The 17,911-nt window shown below is 32.2% G+C and overlaps 2 protein-coding genes and 1 long non-coding RNA gene across 3 annotated transcripts; all 3 read right to left on the bottom strand.

The window, feature by feature from the left end:
* Positions 1 to 2,443: 2,443 nt before the first annotated feature.
* Positions 2,444 to 6,314, bottom strand: LOC114371058 (cell division cycle 20.2, cofactor of APC complex-like). The gene is made up of 8 exons (XM_028328463.1): positions 6,243 to 6,314; positions 6,050 to 6,148; positions 5,428 to 5,622; positions 4,258 to 4,524; positions 4,056 to 4,158; positions 3,631 to 3,947; positions 2,884 to 3,045; positions 2,444 to 2,587 (listed from the first exon to the last, which is right to left on the bottom strand). The coding sequence occupies exons 1-8, from the start codon at positions 6,312 to 6,314 to the stop codon at positions 2,444 to 2,446; spliced, it is 1,359 nt and encodes a 452-aa protein (XP_028184264.1).
* A 4,822-nt stretch (positions 6,315 to 11,136) lies between these two features.
* On the bottom strand, positions 11,137 to 12,677 carry LOC114371612. The gene is made up of 4 exons (XM_028328993.1): positions 12,589 to 12,677; positions 12,373 to 12,499; positions 11,764 to 11,868; positions 11,137 to 11,651 (listed from the first exon to the last, which is right to left on the bottom strand). The coding sequence occupies exons 1-4, from the start codon at positions 12,675 to 12,677 to the stop codon at positions 11,328 to 11,330; spliced, it is 645 nt and encodes a 214-aa protein (XP_028184794.1). The 3' UTR covers positions 11,137 to 11,327.
* Positions 12,678 to 13,146: 469 nt separating this feature from the next.
* LOC114370033 lies at positions 13,147 to 17,666 on the bottom strand. The gene is made up of 3 exons (XR_003657751.1): positions 17,524 to 17,666; positions 16,471 to 16,551; positions 13,147 to 13,929 (listed from the first exon to the last, which is right to left on the bottom strand). It is a non-coding gene; the product is annotated as an uncharacterized LOC114370033 (long non-coding RNA).
* Positions 17,667 to 17,911: the final 245 nt, after the last annotated feature.

The raw sequence follows: 17,911 nt of genomic DNA, 5'->3' as shown, positions 1-17,911 counted from the left end.
AATAACCAATTACTAATAATAGATGTGTCTCAGAACTCGACCCCACACTCTCAAAATAGTATAATAGAATCTCTTAATTATTATTAAGTCTTGGTCAAGGATTGAATTTGAGTGTTGCTTGTTTTCACACGTGAGCTAATCACCGTGAGAAAACAACACAAGTTAAATATGCAGTTCAATTTTATTGTCTGTGTATATTTATATACAGGTTAAATATTATATTTAATATATTGATTTTATTATGATTTTTCATATTTTAAATATTTTTTTAGTAAATATTATTTAATTGTTCAATTTTATTATAAAAAAGTAAATACATTAAAATAAAATTTTGACATCAGTTAAATATTAAATAATCAAATTAAAATTGTCATATTTTTTCACAGACGTTTATATCTATTTTCATATTTAAATTAAAAAATCTAAATAAAGATATTCCAGCATGGGATAAAAAATCTAGTATATCCATAAAGTAAGAGTTTTGAATGATTGTGTTTAAAATATATTTTTTCAATTAATAAAATAGAAAAGATTTATTTTTCAAAAAATATTTAAAACAAAAATAATTCTTATTTTATTAATTGAATTATCAATAAAGGCACAGTAAACAGAGGAGCAACCTTCATGGGTGTAAGAGGCCTATTGGCTGGCTTGTAACAATGTCCAAATCCAACATTATCTTTTTTTACAAGACCAAAGATCACGTGTCCCGCAATGTACTAGGTGAAGAGAGAATTTTACATGGAGTGGAAATCAAACACATGTTATATGTTATATATATATATATAGAGAGAGAGAGAGAGAGAGAGAGAGAGAGAGAGAGAGAGAGAGAGAGAGAGAGAGAGAGAGAGAGAGAGAGAGAGAGAGAGAGAGAGAGAGAGAGAGAGAGAGAGAGAGAGAGAGAGAGAGAGAGAGAGAGAGAGAGAGAGAGAGAGAGAGAGAGAGAGAGAGAGAGAGAGAGGCTGGTGAAAAGTCTTAAATAGACATTTTCTATTTTTGACACATCATTTACATAAAGGTAAAATGGGAATTTTGAAAAAAAAATATAAAAACTGGAAAGAAAAAAAAAAGAAATACATGAGATTGGACATACTGCATGTTTTGTTTTAGTTTTATCACTAGACAATCGAATTTGATTTTCTAATATATTCACAGAACTTAATTCTTTATCTATTACTTTTGTCCTATTTACAAATTCATTGCTCAATTTGTTTCTTTTTTCTTCATTAGTATAACTCTAATAATTAGACAATTCATCATAAAAAATTTTATCTTTTGTAAAGAGATAAAATTGGGTTTCCACCATTTTATAAAAAGTTGATAAATTTGGTGGATAAATAAAATATATTCTTTCTTTTCCATCACTTTGACATGTATGAAATTTTTTTTTCTGAAATTTCATTTTTTACGACATTTTTAAATCGATTATTTTTTATATATCAAAATGGACGCATAGCAACCCGGAGGTGACAGAAGGATCTTAGTCTTTCATTTGTAGTGTCATGTGTTATGTGAAAGAGAGTAGAAATGGGATGTCTATTTTTTATTTTAGTAATGGAGATGATCCAACTCCTTTTGTTCATGTTTGACAAAAAAAAATAGAAATGACTTTTTATAGTTTTTCTTACAATTTTTATATTTTTTTTGGAGTATTTTACTTTTTAATTTTAATGGAACGAAGCGGAACGACCCATGCATACACACAGGTAACTGCTAATTTGTGTTTAAAATAGTAACTGTTAATTTGTGTTTAAAATAGTGTTTTAGGCTATTAGCGTTTCTTCAAGTAATTTTTGTTTTAAGGATTTCAATATTTTTCAATTAATAAATTATTTTTAAGCATAATTATTCAAATGAGTTAATTTTAAATAAAAAAGTTTTTAAATAAATTTTAAAAATACTTAATTTCACTACTAAAAAATATAAATTTAACTTTTTATGAATTTTTTTTGGCCCATAATGCCCAATGTAAGTTTGAGGCATTTATAAATAAAGTTTAAAATGGATATCATCAATATAAATATTTTTATACTCTGAAACATTTTGGAAAGTCGAAAAAGAAGAATCATTGCCTCATGCAACCATTACACACACACAAGAGTTTGACTTCAGGTTGTAACATCTAATTTTCATGTCAAATTTTGTCCTAATTAATCAACACCTACCTAGATATTCAACCACAATATTCCTCTCTCATCCATCAAACAATATTGTGAGCTAGTTGGAGTGAACTGTTTCAATTTCACCACTTCACTATTCTTTTGTCAAGTGACAAATTCAGAAATCTTTCTTCACCAACATAGTATGTACTTTTCTTTCTCTTAGTAAATCTCATACAATGTTAAATAACCACTGCTATATTAAGATCAATGTGACTATGTCAAAATTACACTATTCACACAAAAGAATATAATCATGAGTGAACAAAATTGTCTTGTTTCCATCATCTTATTGGGGACACCTTGAGAGACAAAAGGTTATCAAGGTCTGAGATCTCAGAAGTATTATTGACAGGTGGCCCAAACACATCCCAAAAGCGAAGACTTTCATCTGCCCCAGCTGACACCACTGTTAACCCATCTGGACTCTGCAAAACATAAGAAAAATTGTGTAATTTTGAAGAAATAATTACCAGATCAAAGTTTAAATTGTTTCATCCATGTTTATATGTTGACCAAAGTTGGAGGAGCCATCAACATAATGTTATTGATATTGCTAATTTCATGCCTTACATTGCTATTGCTAATTGTGTAGAAACAAAATCCAAACACTAGCATCAAATGCTGCTGCTAATTGCATGCCTTACATTACAAGCTAAAGAAGTTCACATTGGACCATGATACATTATTGGTGCTAGATTTCAAATTATGACTTGCAGCATACCTGGCATAGATGGAGGACTCTGGAAGCGTGACGGTCCAAACCTCCCACTTTAGTCAAGGATGGATACTTCCACATACAAAGTTGGTTGTGATGTGCACTTGTACTAAATCCATGACCACTTAAAAGCTCCTTGTGATGTCTATTCCATTCTAATCCACAAACCTGCATAGAATACCAGATTACTTACTGCAGATAATTAGGTGGATTTATCATTCAGCTAGGAAAAAAAATGATGCATCAGTCCGAAGGACTAAATAATAAAGACTATGCAATTAAGAAAATGGTGATGAATTCTTTTGGATAATGACAATGCTTAATTCTTAACAAACTAATGTAACAGATAAGAGAGTTACTGAAACAAGGAAAGAAAATAACTATCTTGCCTGAGGTTTGGTGTCTATGCTGCAAATGCAAGTTCCCTTTTTTACATTTCATATCTTAATAAAGGACTAAACATTAAGCAATAATGAAAATGATTATATTTTGGATAATGAAAATGATTAATTCTTAACAAACTAATGTAACAGATAAGAGAGTTACTGAAACAAAATATATATCTTGCCTGAGCTTTGGTGTCTATGCTGCAAATGCAAGTTCCCTTTTTAACATTTCATATCTTAAGAAAGGACTAAATATTAAGCAATAATGAAAATGTTGATTAATTCATTTTGGATAATGACAATGCTTAGTTCTTAACAAACTAATGTAACAGATAAGAGAGTTACTGAAACAAAATATCTATCTTGCCTGAGCATTAGTATCTATGCTGCAAATGCTGGATCCCTTTTTTACATTCCATAACTTGATACAACTATCTTCAGTGCCACCTCCAGAAGCAAGTACACTTGAATCATAAGGGCACCAGGCAAGGGCCTTGACTGCGGCACAATGGTCCTTAAAACAGTGCAAGAAATTGGATGAACTCATTTTAACCAAGTCCCATACATAAATATGATTTTCATTTCCACCACTTGCCAACATGTTGCTCCTTCTTGTCCATTTCAAACCACAAACTTCTGCTTTGTGTGCTTTTACCTGAGAAATCACATTATTTCTCGCTCTAACTGCTTACAAGAACACGAAACATCAAGATGTTATACTATTACATTTCAACATCAGTATCTTTCTTTACTCTCAATACATCTAAAGGGTTAAAAGGAACAAGTAATTACCATCATGATTGATTATATATTTGTCATGGCTTCCAGAAGTTAAAATTTGACCATTCCATGCAATGGTTGCTATCCTATGACCATGACCTTGCAGGATCCTTATCTGAAAGTTAAAAACAATGAATTAAGTGCACCTGGTTATGGTGTATAACGAACTACTTGCTGATCGTAAGAGAAGCCAGATAAATAGAAAGATGCATACTGGTTTGGAAGTTTCTGCATCCCAGAGTTGAAGTTTTGAGTTCATAAATCCTATTGCCAAGTATTTGGTATCCTCTGACCAGGAAACACTAGTAGGAAAATCGTTGTTAGTGGCCTTAAACAACTTAAATACATTCTTATTCTCTGAGTTCCAAAGGTACATGTCTGAGTCCAAAGCAATAGCGAGAATGTTGTTGTTCCCCCAATCCATGATGTTTGAGTAGAAATCATTTCTAATATTTGGTGCATCCAATATCCTTGATTCTTTCTGCAAGTGTAGTTATTCACTTTGTTAATCAGAGTACAGCATGAGATCATGGATTTGAATATAAGTATATCGGATATTGTAGCTAATTTGAGGAAAATACACTAGTTAGCCATTTTTCTCCCTTTTATATATGTAGTATACTATCACTATCCGCAATTATTCCTGTTATCACTTATTACAAGTTTATAAAACCTAAGTCATATTAAGATTTACTTGTAACATGATAATACTAATAGGGTCTATCAGAAACATTAAGTTATCTCAAACAAAAAACAAGAAAACTAGAATCACAAGGCACCAAAAATTCAGCCTTCTTTAACATCAACTCCTTACCCAATGCTATAATGTCTTCATCTTCATTTATGACGTAATACTGTGACATATTAAACTGTTATGATTTCTCTACCCCTATCCAAACATGAATTGTTCATATAGTGATGATGAATTTAATAGTTTTGCAAAGGCTGGCAGTCATTTTATTATAATATTAATTAATTTGATTAAATACAGTTCTTCTTCTTCAATCAGATAAATTAAAAAAACATCACATTTAACCTCATATTTACTAAACTTGGTTACCTATTGTTGGCTCCAATTAGTATATAGTATTGTATATATCTATCTATTGTCCTGCCTTTGTTAAGAGCAACTTAAGAACCTTTTAGCCAACAATGGCAAATGTAAGCATTTTGAAATTCTCCTGCTGTTGAAATGGTTGCTACTGATAACACTTTGAACAAAGTCACACCAAAGACAAATATTGAAGTTGCATTTTGTATAGACAGATCACAACAGGTTTTAACAAATGGATAAAATTGATCGCTGTATCTACAAAGCAGAATATAAAATGATTATATAAAAAATGAAAGAAATTGGACTAAAACGCATTGATATGAACAGAACCTTAGGCAGTCTTCTACGATAGTAATGTTGATTGCTAGTGTTTTGCAATGCCGCTGCTTCTTCCTCTCGCATCTCATCGATATGAAGAATGGATTTTCGGCTTGATTTTGGACTTCCCCTAAAAACCAACATCTTAAATGGATTTCCTTCTGAATCCAAATTTAGTTTCTCATCCACTATCTGTCTGTACAGATCCTGTTAACGAAATATAGCGAAAAGCACACACAAAAGTTAAAGCCTCAGTACACATAACTTCTCTGATAACACCACTTCAAGAATGAAAATATATAAATAAATGAAAAAAATTCAAAATCTGATGCACCAAATATTCCAGAGGCCAGACGAAAATGTACTATTTTGTAAAAGTGGTAAAAAAGAAACAACCAACCATAGAAAAAGTAAAATACACACGTTCAAGAATTTCAACAAGAATGGCTTTCCTTGAGTCTTGAGAATAAAGTTGACAACTTTAGAAACAATGAAGAACTTTTCAATCCAAAGAACCATCAAAATCAAAAGGTTCAAAAGTTATGTTTCTTGAACATAAAAAATAGAAGAAAAGAAAAGAAGATACAGATACATAAAATGAGTGAAAGCATTAAGGAATGAATACTGAAAATACATTGAATTCTTTATTCTGAATTTTCCTGGTTCTGTTTGTGAGCAAACTATGGGCTTGATCAAGATCCATCAAACTCCTATTCGGAATGAACCTATCACCCTTCACAAAAAGTAACAAATAAACAAATAGATAAAACAAAAAAAAATGCAAAATTGAAATAAGATAGAGTAATGAAGAATCATAATGTATGTACTGGAAAATCGTAATGGGTGGGAGTGCTGAGGAGACTCTTGGGAGAGTACCAATCATGTTCCAGATTCCACATTTTTTTTATTATTACTAAAATTGCTTCCAAGAAGAACAAGAGTAAAAGAATATGGTGAGGGATAACGGGCAAAGAGAAAAATGGTGGATCTTTTCTCTTCACCCGCCAAATACAGTTGCCATTCAAATATTACTTTTCTAAAACCAAATGCTTTTTATTCTACAGGGTCGGGTCGGGTCCTATTAGCCTTTTGAGGTTAGCATCAACCCGTTTGAATTGTTAATTAATATTAATAATTGTGTACACATTTTTTATTAATGTTTTATTACCATCATAATTCATTTGTCACTCACGGTGTAAAACACACACCACAACTCACATCCTATATAAAATAAAAGAAAGAGAAAAATTCATATTAAGTTTTTTTTTAAGAGTAAATATTCATTTTGGTTCTTGAAAGTGTGAGGCAATAATAATTCGACTGCTTTGAAAGATGAAAAATTTAAATTTAATCATTGAATATAAAAAATTGTGACAAATTAATTCTATCGTTAAATTTGTTATAAGGTTTAAGGATCAATTTGATAATAAGTTATATTTTTGGATAACCAAATTTGACATTAAGCTACAAAATTTAAGACAAATTTGTCATTAAATTATGTGCAGAATTAATCTGTCGTATTTTTTTTTACACATTCGAAGACTAAATTTAAAATTTTCATCTTTCAGGTAAAAAAAAGAAGATTTATCCTTTCTGAAAATACTACCGTTCAACTGTGTTCTTGGAGGATGCTGTTGGAACTCCATTCACTATTATAGCTTAGTTTTCTTTTCTGTTATTTGTATTTATTTTCCATCGATAAAAAAATACTAATAAAAATGTAGTCTTACTATAATATTGATAAACTGAACTCTGCTAACATGTACTTACCTTGAAGTTTATGGGCTTATTTGAAATTTATATTTGTTTCTATTTTTTAACGCATGTTTTTAAATTATTCTTAAAACTTATTTTAGAAGAATTTTCTGTAAATTAAATAAAGAAAAAAAACTTGTTTGAATGAAAAGTTGCAAAAACAAATTTGCTTAAAAAGAAATGAAAAGAATAATAACATCAACAAACATAATTATGTGGAATCGTGACCGAGGCTTAATTTGATATCAATTTAATAAGGGTGTTTCTAGGCAAAGATCTAACATGAGTTTGTGGTGGTGCTTTTTGGTTGGTTGAAAAGAGAATAGTAGAGAAGTGATTGATGGTTTATATGAGAAGCATATTGAGTATTTGGGATTAAGTAATTTATTACAAATTTGCCAGCATATTGAAATCAACGCTAAGTGTGGAATAACAAAATTGAGGTAGCAAGGAGATCGTAAAAATATTAAAGAAAATGTTATAAAAAGTGTATAAATATAATAACTAAAGCAGCTAAATATGTGATTTGAGACTTATGGTTCAATTGAAAGGGATGAAAGTGAAAGAAAAGAAAATAGAGATAAAAAAACATAGATAACAATGTATTTTTCTTTATTTGGTAGAAGAAAAAGTAAAAGAAAAACAATAATTGGTAACTTCTAGAAACTAAATTTCAAACTTTTCTCTTTCCACTCCTTTATTGATCTTGCAAGGGTGTCACAGGAACTTGCATACCTTGCCAATGATGTAGATTTTGTCATCTTAGAAGGGATGGTAAGCTCTTCCTTCCACATTATATATGCTTTCTGTTTGGTTAGACAAGTTGCATGCTCCCACATTTGGTTTGAAAGTTCCATTGTCAATGATCCAATCCAGGTTTTCCAGCAAGACACACAGGGAGCACTGCAACTATTTAAAGGGAGAAAAGAGGCTAGAATTCCAGAAGTCACTCAACAAAACTTTGGAATAATGGCTAAAAGTGGTGCAGAGACAGATGAAGCTGGGTTGGTGACCAAGCTGTTGCAGGAAATGAAGGAATGGCAGAGAGTGGAATGTGGAGTTCATGACTGGAATAATGTAATCCACTTCTTTTGCAAGAAGAGACTGATGCAAGATGCAGAAAAAGCTTTAAAGAATATGAGAAGCTTAGGCCAGTCGCCAAATGCGCAAACTTTCTGGTAACCGGGTATGCTGCCGTTGGAGGGAATTATCAAGAGGTAACAAAACTGTGGAGTGAAATGAAAGCTTTTGCTTTTTCTATCTCCATGAAGTTTGATCAGGTAACGCAAACTTTTGAAGGGTATGTGGGATAGACACCCTGAATGTGTAAAATTTGATTGATGATAGTAGGAAGAATTCATGAACCTCACTTTTTTGTGGCTATTATCGATGTCATAAGATACCTTCACTTGCATATTTACAAACCCACCCTGATAATGTCTTTGTAATTTCCTGATTTTTTCTGTTTCTAAGTAATAACACCAACATTCTGTATTGGAAAATAAGCCTATATATCTGGAGAGTTGCTTCTGTAACAATATTGCATTTTAGTCCTTTTGTTTCCTATTTACTATCTTGCAATTTTTATTAATGTTCATTTGAGTTTTACTCAAATAACTAGACAAAACTCCTTCCCCAATTTATCCCATTTCTTAGTGTCATTTCCATTCACCCCCTCTACTAGGTTGAATTACACTATTGTAGACAGCCATTTATTTGCATGATCTTAGATGCAAAACAGTGATTCATTGACTAGCCTAGATCACATAATATTGTGACGTGTGATCAAGCCCATTAAGTGATTCACCAATGAACATGTTAGAATAGAAAACTCCCCTGACATCATCTTATTCAAAGTGTAGTGTTGTATCGATCAATCAGTTAGATTGAAGTGACCTTATTTCTTTGTTTATAAGGTTCTATTTCTAACTGCTGATTCCTTGATTTAAGTTGAGTTGATTCTGAAATTTATTGAATCGAAATCTTGTGTTGTTGAACGTAGTCTTTTTCTTCCTTTTTGGTGGTGATTAAAACTAATTAGAGAATAGGAATACCTTTCTAATAAAATTATCCATTAAATAAATAAATATTTTTTTTTATGGTGGAAAAAAAAATACCAAAAGAGCAAAAATAAAAATAAAAATATCATGTGGCGAACCCTCAAAAAATAAAAAAAGAGCAAAAATGCAGAAATTTACTTTGTGGAGGGTAAAATTTGCCACAAAGTTTCTGTCAAATTTATCAGCACTTAACTAAAATCGCCACAGATTGTTTCTAACGTTGTTACTCTAACGGTTCATCAACCGTTAGAAATATATTTTGTGTCGATTCCTAACCGCCGCAAATTACTTTTTAGCTGCTACAAATCAAGGATTTTTTCTATAGTGATATAAAAGTATAAGGTTTAACAACACTATTTTTCATTGTCTTTAAACCCAAATTTACTAGTAAATGCAATAGCAGAACAATTAACCTTTTGGAAAATATGTTTTGTTTACTATAATTTCCTTTCTTTTACGTTACCTATTGTATGTATATAAGGAAAACATAAATAGAAACATGTTCTTAATTGTTTCCAGCATTGGAAATTATTATAATGATAAATTAAAAATGTCTTGTCCCCATCATCTCATAAATTGATAACAATCAATCATTAAACTGTGGTTAGTATGGCCTGTATCACATGGATCGCCTGAACCTTGGAAACCTTCTACACATCAAAAGTAATTAATTGTCATATTATTTTACCTTCTAAGACATAAAAATTTATATTCTACTTTGTTTAGTTTTTGATAATTTCATACCCACAACCTGATGGAGGATAGAATGAATAAGGCACATTCTAAATCTTAAACCAAGACCCAGGTGTTCTTTTCATATCATAAAGGTTGACATTAAAATATTTAAAATTTCAAATACTTTTGTGAGAATATTATCTTATGTGAATACTATGAGAACACTATTTTATGTAAGAACGTGAGAATATGAGAACAATTAATAATAATCATCGGATCAAGATTAAAATAATAAAGGTTGAGATTAAAATATTTAATTAACACTACAAAAAAAAAATTCCGACGACCAAAATCCGTCGGAAACGTTAAATTTCCGTCGCTAACTGTAAATTTCCGTCGAATAAAAATCCGTCGGAAAAATGGTCGTAGGAAATTTTAACTGACGGATTTTTTGTAATTCGTCGAAAATTTTCCGTGGGAAATGTCCATCGGAATTCTGCCACGGATTTTTTTTGACTGATTTTTCGTCGAAAATTTCCCATGCATTATTTCTTACGGATTTTTTCATTGGAAAATTTAATTTTATAAATAATTTATTATTTCAAGGAAAAATTACATTTTTGGTCCCCCATTTTGTCTCCAATTTCGAATTTGGTCCCCCAGTAAATTAATTCACAAATTTTGTCCTCCTATTTTCTAAAATCATGCAATGTTGATTCCTAGGCCACAATTGGATGTTGATTGTTAGCAAGTGATGTTAACTGCCACATGTCACATTCTTATTGGATGACGACTGTCACGTGTCATGTTCTGATTGATCAATGAAAGCAACAATGCATTTCATCTTTCATGGAGTTGACATCCAATCAGAACATGATACGTGACAGTCATCATCTAATAAGAATATGACACGTGGCAGTCAACATCACTTGCTAACGGTCAACGTCTAATTATGGCCTAGGGGACCAACATTACATGATTTTAGAAAATAGGAGGACAAAATTTGTGAATTAATTTACTGGGGGACCAAATATGAAATTGGAGACAAACTGAGGGACCAAATTTGCAATTTTGCCTTATTTCAATTGTTTTTATATTTTATCATTTATGATTGGCAAAATTCCAAAACATAATTATAATTAAGAAATAGTAAAATTGATAAATCCAAAATATAGACAAATAAATCATCAAGTTAAATTGAAAACAAATATAAAAGATAAACAATGCAAGACTTCAATGTTGATTGTCTGTGTTGCTTAGTCAGTAATCAAAGTAGTTATCAGGAGAGTGTCTTTGTTAGTCATCATGTTCCTACTGGTCATCTGCATGGTGTTGGTACTGGTCTTGTTGTTGGTCCTGGTGCTGGTGCTATTGGTGAGGTTGTTGTTGATGAATAATGTTCCTCGCTTCAGGAGGTAAGAACTAAAGGACAACTGACTGAAAAACACACATCTCCTCCTTTGATTGATGTAGCTCCTCCCTCAGTCGGTTAATCTCTGCAACATCTTCAGTGCGACTGGAAGATCCTTGCGTATGCTGTATGAAGATGTCATTTCCACATTTGTAAGTACGAGCAAGGTCTCCAGTACCATAAAGGCGTCCTTTACGCTTTGGTCCTGCAGCCGCAACCCAACATCGACTCCTAAGTCTTTGTTCTTCAGGAGGGTCTAAAGGAGTGAGTTGTGATTCACCAACGCTTGATGCAACATCAAACCTAGCTTCAGATAGTCTAGCCTCAAATTCTTCCTGTAATTCATAAACAATTATTATTTCTTCCTATAATTCATAAAGAGTTATTATTTCATAAATATAATAAACATTTTAAAGAATAAAAAAAGATGCAAGATAATGGTCTCACATGTGTTTGTCTAGATCTATCATCGACAAATTGACCAGTATCCTTTTGTAAATGAGTTTGTTGAAAGACCTCATCTACATATATAGATCGACCAAGCTCCTCTGACTATTGACAAACATTATAAAATAAACATTAAGTGGTAAATTAAACAAGTATAAACAACAATGTATTGTAATTTTAATGTGTATACCAAGCGAATGGCGTGATCCTGCAAGCTGATAGAACCACCTGTGTGCATACACCCACCTTTTTCTGATGCCCAAATTTTTTTTTTGCTTGTGCACACTTGGAACGATACTCAGGTGCATTCCAATGTGATAATAGATCATTCCAAACATGATCTTCAATCCAATATAGCCTTTTATTTTCATTTCGGGCATCCCTAAACATCTCAGAAAGTCTATGAGAGGCTTTCGAGTTAAAATCTTTTTTGATTACATTCTCTTCCTCAGGTCTCCAGATTAATTTTCTCTAAAGTATAACAAAGTTAAAAAATGGTACACAATTAGAAAATTATGAATTTCACAATTTTAGATAAAATAAAATAAAAATCAGTATTACTATACATTTCAACCTTTCAACTAATTCATTAACACAAGAATAATTTACCTTAAAACGTTGGAAAGAAAGTTCCTGATGATCTTTTGGAATCGCTCCCCATGTAGGCCAAGGCTGACCAAATTGTTGCCTAATGGACAAAGTGACAGCCTTTGTCGCAACCTTAGATGGATGGAACCTAAATATAAAATATAATTAATCAAAATAGAAAAAGATCATATGATGTATCATATATAATGATAATTATATAAATTTTGTAATACTTACGCTTCATTGAATAGCGTAACCGTAGGACGATCATTAGGGGGGGGGGGGTCTTCCATTGCCAAATTTGTAGTATCTTCATCTGTAGGCATGTTGACTACAACTATGGATGAGGAAGGTGTGGATGTAGGTACCGGGGACGGTCCACGTGCATCAACCGATCATGGAGATGGTGTAAATGCAAGTACCGAGGATGGTCCACGTGCATTAACATCAGATGGAGATGGTCTAGCTTCAGTCGAAGGTGGAGATGGTGTAGGTGCAACATCGGAGGCCTAACTGGCATAGACACAAAAGACGGGGATGAGGTAGATGATGGCAGACTATCTTGAGGCGATAATAGTCTAACAACATATCGTCTTTTCTTCACAGTGGTCCCTTTCCCATTGGAGTGATGTGATGGGGGTCGGGGAGGGTCAGAACCACTTGATGACATATCTATATATACAAAAATAATATTATAACATAAATACTCAAACAGAATATTGGGATAAATGAAAATTAGATAACTAAAAAACTTCCATATCACAACAAAAATAAAATACACCAACAAAGTTTTGAAGTATTAGAAGAAAACAAACATTATAACTAACTAACAAACATCAATGTCTAATCCTCTTCAGAATTGTAAACTTCAAATTCATCTTCTAATTCCCCTTCATTGTCTTGTTCAATATTGTTTGATTCTTCATTTAAATTATTTGATTCTTCTTCATTTGTCAACATATTAGCAGGGTCTACTTCTTCAACACTACCTCTTAAATCTTGCAATCCAGAAATACTTTCAACTTCAATGACCTCGTTGACATGTGACATTTCGTCAACTTGGTAAGGCACATCATCTTGTACATGATCGAATTCAATGTAACCCCTTGGCTTCATTTTAATTGCAACACACCAACCACGCTTGTCCCTTTTTGTTGTTGGATATGGCACATAATACACTTGCCGTACATTATGTGCACCGATGAATGGGTCAAATAGATTATAACTTCTATCCATTCGAATTTCTACCGTGCCATATTTATGATCAACTCTTGTTCCTCTACTTGTTGGATCAAACGAGTGACAATAAAATAATACTACTCCCTTAGGATAGCTTGTAGTATTATACTCTAGCTCATATATATGTTGAATGACCCCATAAAAATCATCTGCGACTCCTTCTATAAGGCCTTTTACGTAAACCCCACTATTTATTGTTTTGTTCCCAGAAGTCCATGCTCGGGTATGGAATTTGTACCCATTGACAAAGTATGTGTGCCATTCTTTAGTGTAACTCATCGGACCATACGATAAATCCTTTAAGTGTTGGTTTCTCACATTTGTAGGCTCATTTATAACCTATGAATAAAAAAGTATGAACAATTATATTTTATTTACCATAAAGTAGCAAAATAAAATATACAATAACATACATACTTTTTCCTGGAACCAAGTAGGAAAATCTACATGTAGATTACGAGTGGAGTCATTTGTTGGGATTGCAAGAATGAATTGTTCAAATTTAATGTATCATGAGTCAATATTTGGAGTATAATGCAATTGACAACCATAATTATTGAAAATCAAAGGGCATACACTGTGAAACTTACTCAAGGTATGATTTAACTTCGACACAATTAATCAACACATGAAATGAGCTGAGTCTTTCTCATCATCAGTTAACTAGTGAATCAACTCCTTCCCAGAAGAACGACCTTGCTTGTCAAACACTGATAACATTGGTGGACACTTTTTGTTAATCAATTACTGATGAGTGTAGCTGCAGGGAGAAGCGTTTTAAGTAGTTTCCTTTTACTTAATCAATAACTGATGTGGCTCTTCGTTATATCTTCAAGAAATCCCCTTTCGCTTTTCTGATGGGACAAACTCTAAAATCTCTTGTCTCTTTTGCTTTATCATCTTTTTTGGATTCTTACTTGAGTCGTTCTTTACATGTCATGCAAATAATAAATATGGGTATGTTTGGATAAATTTTATATAGTTTCTCTAAAAGAATATTTTTAACTTATGTATAAACTAATTTTAACTTAAAGAGAAACTCATTTTATTTTTGTCTTGTTATTTTCGTTTCCTATAAGTACTTATGGATAAATTTATCCAAACATGACCTATAAAAGTTTTTATTGATGGAGCATAACATACAATTTTTACTGCTGATGGAGCATAACATACAATTTTTACTGATGGAGCATAACATACTATTTTTCTTGATGGTATTGACTAGTTATCCAAATGTTAATTACTGTATTTCTAAATTAAGTGGTGGTTTTCACAAAACTAGTAAAATTAAAACTATTGAATAATTATTAAGTGTTGAAAAAAGAACTATTATATATATATATATATATATATATATATATATATATATGTCAAATTATGTTAATCATTGATGATCAGATGTATGCATAAACTTTTGGACACATACTTAAACTACCATTGGATGCAATTATCAGCTGGTTTGAAAAAAATCATGTCCTATACAATTTTTTATATTACAGTCAGGAACAGAGTTTAGAAAGATGAGAGGCTGTAACATTCCAAGATTTTTACAAGGATGAAATGCATACTTGTTAAGGTAAGTAGATTCTGATAATAATAACAATCAACTTGATTCCATTGTCACATGCATAGTTATTAATTTTATCTATATTATATAAAATGCATCTACACTTTAGGATTTTTCAAAATGAATTCTCCCTGGCTACACAGTACACATGACATTCTGTTTTATTTTATTTTAAAATTGAATCAAATTTATAAGTTTAAAAAACACAAGTTAGGGATGTCTCAGTAGGTAATGTTGCTCCAATAGCTAACCAAAGGGCAACTACACTACCAATAAAAAAGATTGTGGTTGTTACAGGTTTTGGAATTTATTAACATTCTCCAAAAAAGGAATATCAATCTTACTTTGATATCTTAACTATTTTTTTTATAGATTCCTCGGTATTGTATCACTCTCAAGATTTTCTCCATTCTAATAACTTGCAGTAGATCTCATCTCTAAATTTTAAACCATTTTTGCAAGTCCCACAAGGAATCGAGTTTAGAAGAACTTGATAGATATTACAAAATAACTAAATATCTAGGTGGAGATCTAACAACCTTCTCTGATAATAGATCTTAACAATATGAGACCTTAGATTAAAATCTCATAGCAAGCTTCCTTATTGAAAATATGTTCTGTTATTCTAAAAAAGGAATAAGAGATCACATCTTGTCTTGCCTTACTCATACTTTAGTATACACTACCACCCAACCTGAAGGTTACCCATAGTTAATGTCTTTTAAATAGTTATATCATTGATGCAAATATAGAAGCAACACTAAAAAACCTCACCAATTCGGATAGGGAGAGGAAAAAGAGAGAACCAGCAGTCACTCTTTGTCTCATCAACTTGCATCTAGAAGAAAATATAGGGTCTCCCTCTCTTCTCTCTGTGTGTTCTGTCCCCTCCCTCTCCTTGGAGCCAAAAGCCTATAAAACCACACCTAAACTCCCCCTTGAATTAGCTTCTTAATTTGTTGCTGCAAGTCGATCCTAATTCCTATTCACCTATCCTTTTACATAGCTCTAAAGTAAGAACTAAGAAGCTGCAATGTCTTCCTATGACTCGAAGTGTAAATAATTTTCCCTTATGACTTGAAGGTTGCAGTAAGTACATGGTATTAAGATAAAGTAAAAAAATATCACAGATCTTGCCACCCTCAAGCTGGAATTTGTTACAGGTGATTGTACAAATGCAGTTTCTAAGTTGAACCAACAAAGTTTGACAGAAAATGAACTTCACTAACAAAAGAGGTTGAAAGTTTGAGCCAGCAAAAAAAGAATCTACAACTTCAAGTTGAAAGAAAGCCACATGAAGTTAAGCATCTAACCTTTAAGAAAAGCCAACCACAGAAACTTACAAGGTCCACACCCAGCCGCAGTTAAATAGAGGATGGTGTGCAACAAGTAATCTATTAAAAAAAATTAATCAGAAAAGAAAAGTCAGCAACAACACGCACGTGGGTTATACAATAATGAAAATTTACTTTTGTTGTATGATTTCTGCCATAAACTCGCATGAGAAATATTCAGTTGCTTCAATAATGAAAAAAATTACATTCCATACAGTAATTCAAACATGAATGATGAATGAAGGAGGAAAAAAATACAAACTCGGTAATAATAATAAGAAAAAAGTCTTTCCTTAGGTTTTCAATTTACACCAAATTTAGCTCCAGTCTATTTTTTAGCTTCACATATATTACTATTGGAGCACATTGGTTGGATTTTGTCCAAACAACCCTTTTCTTAGCTTGGACAATTCCCTAGAATTTAACATCTCACAGACAACAATCCATATACAAATATGTTCTAAGGTGCTTGAGGTTTGAAATAGCGTAATTTCTCTTTTATTTCTCAAGTACTGCTGCTAGAAGAAAAACATTAACAAAAGTAAAAACATAGAGCATTTCTAAGGTGATTATAGTCATGATGCAAAGGTTGGCAAGGATGTGCAGAGAAATCAGAAACTGAAAACTATAATAATTGCCTTTCTCTATTAACATATATAAGTTGCCTACAAATTTAGTTTACACAATAATACATAGTATAGTTTAACATACCCAGATGTCTCCCAATAATTTTTTTCCTTATTAAAGCAACTAAATATTTCTCATGCGATGAGAAAGGACGATTAAGGTAGCTACAACATGCTCAAAAACTGCCTAACCACAAAAAATCACATGATCAAAAGCATAAAAATCCAAACTTTTCACTCCCTCGCCTCGTCATACTCAAAATCCTTCCCTCCCATGATCTGATTCTTGCTAATCAAAAACTTTGATGGCCTATCTCTAGCATCACTCATATATGAACCCTCAAACTTTCTCCTGGGTCCAACAAAAATAAATTACAAACCCAGAATGTGAGAGAGAGATACGAACCTGCGATAGAGGAGAGGGAGCGAGAGTGTTGAAAGAAGGGGAGGATGGTGAGCTGAGGAAGTAGAGGCGGTGGCGGTGGTGGCGGCGATGGAGGGAGAGGATTTGGATGGGAGTGAGGGAGGAAGACAACGTGCTTTGAAGGGCACAAATGGGGGAGAAGATGGAGATGGGTGAAAAAATCTACTGAACGAGATATAAATTGGGAAATTTTAATTTCCCACGGATTTCTATTCTATCGATAAAATCCATAAGAAATGTCAACTTTCCGACGGAATGATTGGCCGTGGGTAAAATCCATCCATTTTTCAAAAATTTCCGATGGAAAGTTTTCCTTCGGTAAATTCCGTGGGAAAATTCAAAATTTTCGACGTAATATTTTTCGTGGGAA

The sequence above is a fragment of the Glycine soja genome, chromosome 10, assembly GCF_004193775.1.
Source record: "Glycine soja cultivar W05 chromosome 10, ASM419377v2, whole genome shotgun sequence".
Lineage (NCBI taxonomy): Eukaryota > Viridiplantae > Streptophyta > Magnoliopsida > Fabales > Fabaceae > Glycine > Glycine soja.
Note: the sequence above shows the minus strand (reverse complement) of the source record. Positions and strands in the feature narration are given on the sequence as shown.

Excerpts from the sequence above, each read along its gene's own strand:
- LOC114371058 (XM_028328463.1), bottom strand. The coding sequence starts at position 6,314 with ATGTGGAATCTGGAACATGATTGGTACTCTCCCAAGAGTCTCCTCAGC. Across the intron at positions 3,948-4,055 it reads ATATATAATCAATCATGATG|TTAGAGCGAGAAATAATGTG; the intron begins GTAATTACTTGT and ends TCTTGTAAGCAG. Across the intron at positions 3,046-3,630 it reads GCATAGATACTAATGCTCAG|GTTTGTGGATTAGAATGGAA; the intron begins GCAAGATAGATA and ends TATTCTATGCAG.
- LOC114371612 (XM_028328993.1), bottom strand. The coding sequence starts at position 12,677 with ATGCCTACAGATGAAGATACTACAAATTTGGCAATGGAAGACCCCCCC. Across the intron at positions 12,500-12,588 it reads GTTACGCTATTCAATGAAGC|GTTCCATCCATCTAAGGTTG; the intron begins GTAAGTATTACA and ends TTTTATATTTAG. Across the intron at positions 11,652-11,763 it reads ATAGATCTAGACAAACACAT|GAAGAATTTGAGGCTAGACT; the intron begins GTGAGACCATTA and ends TATGAATTACAG.